General features: G+C 45.3%; 1 protein-coding gene across 1 annotated transcript; it reads left to right on the plus strand.

The window, feature by feature from the left end:
- Nucleotides 1-593: 593 nt before the first annotated feature.
- On the plus strand, nt 594-1,516 carry LOC134223289 (uncharacterized). The gene has a single exon (XM_062702440.1). It carries the CDS (start codon nt 666-668, stop codon nt 1,197-1,199), a length of 534 nt encoding a protein of 177 aa, XP_062558424.1. The 5' UTR covers nt 594-665; the 3' UTR covers nt 1,200-1,516.
- Nucleotides 1,517-5,702: the final 4,186 nt, after the last annotated feature.

The following is a 5,702-nucleotide window of genomic DNA, read 5'->3' on the forward strand; positions in this document are numbered from 1 at the left end:
GATTACATCTCAATCAGATTCTTCGAACTGTTTATTTTTACCTAAACGAAAGTAAGCTCACTACGCGGCAATAACCCAGAAATGCAGACAAAACCAGAAAGTTCAGTTTTCCTGTTACAGCACACGTCAACATCGCTGTGGCAATAATCGCAATAATAATGTAATTAATTCTGTATAGGGCAATATCCTGATTTTTAAACAGCGTCGATTTCCGTCATATGAAAATATATTCAATCAAATATTCACCAAATCTGAACCTAATAGATCATTTGATAATAGCAATAAAAAATCTATTCAATTTAGATTTTAGTTTGCACTTCAGCCACTTCATTTCAATCATTGAAATGGTACTGTTTTGTAACATAGAAATGTATATTTCTAAGCTTCAAAAATATGTCGTGAGTAATGGTTACTAAAACCGACCGTTATGCGTCTTTTCAATCGCGTTTTGATAAAGCAGCAGTACTACGACTAAAATTAGATCTGCACCCTAATAGCATCGATGCTATATGCACTGCTATCAGATTTGCGATCATCGTCCTCCAGTCCAGTAGCTAACTGCTCCGCCTCTTTTAAATACACCGCTGGATAATTGCATCGAATCAGTCCCATTCGAGACACCGCGCGAAGAGTATCACTCGGATCCGCAATCATCCCGCTTCGTCATGAATAAAGTGCAGTACGATATGGCGGAAAAAGATTTCCATGCCAGAAGGCGATGTTGTTCTCCGGTTTTCATCGTAGTTTGGCTAATCCTGGCACTGGCATTGGTGGGTGGTTTCGCGACAGCGTTCTTTTTCCACCAGTATTCGGATCGTAACTGTCCCAGTGGCGGAACAATTGATGGCAGTGCGGAAGGCCTCGGGTCGGGCACTACGGAGCTCCAGTTGGCATTTGTAAAAACGAACATGCAGCACGTCTTCATGGTGATTCACGAAAAGTTTGGAGTACTGTCCAAACCGGAAGAGCAGGGTATCGAGGAGTTCGGAAGTTGCTTGCCAGAGGATAGTAAGCAGATGCTGGTGATGGTTCCGCCCGGTAACATATTCGTGCTGCATTTGCGCTACGATGGTGAAGGCCGGTGCGTTTATGGATTCCTGAGACACATTGGATACCAAGATGGAGAACATTTGAGACACAAACTTGTAGACGCGTTGATTGACAACAGGGATGTGCTCAATTTGAATTCATATGCATAGTGCCCATTATTGGTTAAAAGACTGCAATTGATCTGAGTAGTTTATGATCGTTTTTCAAGTCATAGCTTCATGACAATCGCAAACATTTAGTATTACGAAATAAAATTAGTTGTAGTGAAGTGAGTAAAGACTGTAATTCTGCTTGCCATAGAAATTTACAAATTTTTTCATTGATATTGACACCCACAGCTCTCAATTATAACTCTGGAAATGCATGACACCATCAGGTTGAAAGCTTACTTTAGCTAAATGCCTTAGGCTAGAAGAAATTCCTAAAACAAGAAGTGTAGATTTAAAGAAATGTAGAAGCACATTTAGTACAAATATCGTTGTTCGATTTTGATATCTGCGATATCCGAAATAATCCCTGTCGTTCACCATTTAAACTGTTTTTAACACGAACTGCTTATGCTGCTGTCAAAACGACGCTTGCTTAAACCCAGTTCGAGCGAGATGGAATTTGTAATTCAAGAGTGCACGCGTCCCCAAAAGTAAACGTAACATCATACGGCGTAATCTTCAGCGGAACATGAACGGCATCTTTGCAAACTAGCAATGTAAATAGCTAAAAATAATAAATGACTATCAAGAATAGTCAATTCCCTATATTGATCTGGCGATGGTATAGACCGATTTCTTTTATGATAAGGTACATGAAAGCATGAACAAGAAAAAAAGTTTTCTTGCATAATAAGTATTAGATCAATTACAACAATTGTTTAGCTCATTAACGATGTCGATTTTCTCTAATTTAAATTATATTTCCACTTATTCCGCATTTATAATTGCACCATTTAGATCGCACGTACACATTCGGTATACCTACTTGCGTTGTTTTCTTCCTGGAATTATGTGTCTGATAAGAAACAAAAATTGAAAGGTCTATGTCGATAATAATAGCTGTTCTGACTAACACATCATTTGCCTCCAGAGGAGCGTCTACTTTCCGAAGCGTGGGAGGGACAACAAATCAGAAGGGTTATATACAAGATACGACCGCCCGACGTAAATTACGTAAAATAGATTATAAGATAATTCATTTGATTACCTATGTCACTGGTTTGAGCATGAGCTTAGAGTGATTCAAATTTTTACTTCTTCGCTCCCCTATGCTTGAACCTTGTTAACTGAATCGGTTGCAATTTGACTGAGCATGAGCAGTTTGATGTTTGTATGGATATCACCAAACATGTGAAAGATCGTTTCGTAAGGCCATTAGCTATTTAAATATAGTCAACCCGAAGATTTCATAGAATATCTCCTAATCTGTAAGACAGTTATTGTTGCGAAGCGATCGGATTGTTGTAAGCAAAGTTATGAAAAAACAAAAAAATGCTCATTATTGATATTGATGTTATTCTTTTACGTGTTAAATTGAATTCTTTAAAATTTCTATTGATTTTTTATGGTCTACTGGAAAGCAATTTGCATTTCCAAGCGAAACTGAAGTTACATAAGACAAGATTTGGATTTCTACGAGAATTGCTATTAAATTTTCAACGAAAAATTCTTCCAAATTTTTTCATGAAACTATGATTCCTAGTCGAAGAGCATATTGTACGATCGAGATTTACTGGCGGTTACGTGTACCTATACAGGATTCAAATATTATATAGATAATCATAGTAGGCATGGAATATGCGGGGTCTTGTGTGATTGACGTTTGTAACGAAGACACGTGTTTTACTTTCGCATCCGATACTACATTTGGCGACGAGGACAAAATTAATAGTGATTTTTGCGCTATAAAAACGTGTAATGCAGTGAATTTTATTAAACAACGCTCTCAGTTTTATTAGTTTCAATTTGTATTGTTTATAACATCATGGTGAGAGTAAGAAACCACTGAAAAATTTCAAAGGAGCGACGTGCATGCGGCTGTGGATATAATGTTGCTTTTGATTTTTTGGGCCTAATAAAAATTGGATTTCTTTGGCAGAGATTCGCGTTAATAGGGAAATAACGGTAAGCTGTACAACTGAATAAACAATAGCTTCACTTGATTTTTGGTTCATATTTGAATTCATTTCATTTTATTTATTTAGTCCACATCTAAACAAATAAAACTGAATCAACAAGTTAACGCCACAATACACGGTTCGAGACCGCAACTCTCCATCCTCGAATACGCCCCACGCTCGCCAAGCCGTTTTGCACCTGGTCTGCCCATCTCACTCGCTACGCTCCACGTCGTCTCGTACCTGCTGGATCGGAAGCGAACACCATCTTTGCAGGGTTGCTGTTTGCAACATGTCCTGCCCATCGTACCCTTTCGGCTTTAGCTACCTTCTGGATACTGGGTTCGCCGTAGAGCTGGGCGAGCTCGTGGCAAGTCCTCCTCGAGCATTGTCCATGTTTCATGTCCGTAGAGGACAACCGGTCTTATTAGCGTCTTGTACATGACACATTTGGTGCGGTGGCGAATCTTTTTCGACCGCAGTTTCTTCTGGAGCCCGTAGTAGGCCCGACTTCCACAGATGATGCGCCTTCGTATTTCACGACTAACATTGTTATCAGCCGTTAGCAAGGATCCGAGGTAGACGAATTCCTCGACCACCTCGAAGGTATCCCCGTCTATCGTAACACTGCTTCCCAGGCGGGCCCTGCCCCTATTTAATTGTGTATTTTCTATTTCAAAAATTTATATTGTGCATAATATGTAATGCGATCAATAAATCCCAATTGAATCCTGCCTTCCGCAACCAGCACAATGTATGGGTCGGAGGGTCGGAAGCCTCCTTTAAATTGGTTCGGAAGCCTCCTTTCAAGAGGTTCGGAAGCCTCCTTTCAAGAGGTTCGGAAGCCTCCTTTCAACAGATTCGGAAGCCTCATTTCAAGAGATTCGGAAGCCTCCTTTCAAGAGGTTCGAAAGCCTACTTTTAAGAGGTTCGGAAGCCTCCTTTCAAGAGGTTCGGAACCTCCTCTCAAGAGGCTCGGAAGCCTCCTCTCAAGAGGCTCGGAAGCCTCCTCTCAAGAGGTTCGGAAGCCTCACCTCTAGAGGCTCGGAAGCCTCACCTCTAGAGGCTCGGAAGCCTCCTCTCTAGAGGCTCGGAAGCCTCACCTCTAGAGGCTCGGAAGCCTCCTCTCAAGAGGCTCGGAAGCCTCCTCTCAAGAGGCTCGGAAGCCTCCTCTCAAGAGGCTCGGAAGCCTCCTCTCAAGAGGCTCGGAAGCCTCTTTTCAAGAGGCTCGGAAGCCTCCTCTCAAGAGGCCTGGAAGCCTCCTCTCAAGAGGCCCGGAAGCCTTCTCTCAAGAGGCTCCGGAAGCCTCCTCTCAAGAGGCCTCGAAGCCTCCTCCTCAAGAGGCCTGAAGCCTCCTCCTCAAGAGGCCTGGAAGCCTCCTCCTCAAGAGGCCTGGAAGCCTCCTCAAGAGGCTCGGAAGCCTCCTCTCAAGAGGCCTGGAAGCCTCCTCCTCAAGAGGCCCGGAAGCCTCCTCAAGAGGCCTCAGAGCCTCCTCTCAAGAGGCCTGGAAGCCTCCTCCTCAAGAGGCTCCTGGAAGCCTCCTCTCAAGAGGCCTGGAAGCCTCCTCTCAAGAGGCTCAAAAGCCTCCCTCTCAAGAGGCCTGGAAGCCTCCTCTCAAGAGGCTCAGGAAGCCTCCTCTCAAGAGGCCTCAAGCCTCCTCTCAAGAGGCTCGGAAGCCTCCTCCTCAAGAGGCCTGGAAGCCTCCTCTCAAGAGGCTCAGGCCTCCTCTCAAGAGGCCTGAAAGCCTCCTCTCAAGAGGCCTCAAAGTCTCCTCTCAAAGGCCTGGAAGCCTCCTCCTCAAGAGGCTCGGAAGCCTCCTCTCAAGAGACTAGGAAGTCTCCTCTCAAGAGGCCTGGAAGCCTCCTCCTCAAGAGGCTCGGAAGCCTCCTCCTCAAGAGGCCTGGAAGCCTCCTCTCAAGAGGCTCGGAAGCCTCCTCAAGAGGCTCAAGAGCCTCCTCTCAAGAGGCCTGGAAGCCTCCTCTCAAGAGGCCTGGAAGCCTCCTCCTCAAGAGGCCTCGGAAGCCTCCTCTCAAGAGGCTCCGGAAAGTCTCCTCGCAAAAAGGCCTGGAAGCCTCCTCTCAAGAGGCTCAGAAGACTCCTCTCAAGAAGATCGGAAGCCTCCTCTCAAGAGGCCTGGAAGCCTCCTTTCAAGAGGCTCAGAAGCCTCCTCTCAAGAGGCTCGAAGCCTCCTCTCAAGAGGCCTCGAAGCCTCCTCTCAAGAGGCTCGAAAGCCTCCTCGGAAGGCTCGGAAGCCTCCTCTCAAGAGGATCGGAACACCCCTCTCAAGAGGCTCAGGAAGCCTCCTCTCAAGAGGCCTGGAAGCCTCATCTCAAGAGGCCTCAAGCCTCCTCCTCAAGAGGCTCTGGAAGCCTCCTCCTCAAGAGGCCCGGAAGCCTCCTTTCAAGAGGCCTCGGAAGCCTCCTCTCAAGAGGCCTCAAGCCTCCTCCTCAAGAGGCTCAAGCCTCATCCTCAAGAGGCTCGGAAGCCTCCTCTCAAGAGGCCTGGAAGCCTCCTCTCCAAGAGGCCCAGAAGCCTCCTTCCAAAG

Source organism: Armigeres subalbatus, chromosome 3, assembly GCF_024139115.2.
Source record: "Armigeres subalbatus isolate Guangzhou_Male chromosome 3, GZ_Asu_2, whole genome shotgun sequence".
Classification (NCBI taxonomy): Eukaryota; Metazoa; Arthropoda; class Insecta; order Diptera; family Culicidae; genus Armigeres; species Armigeres subalbatus.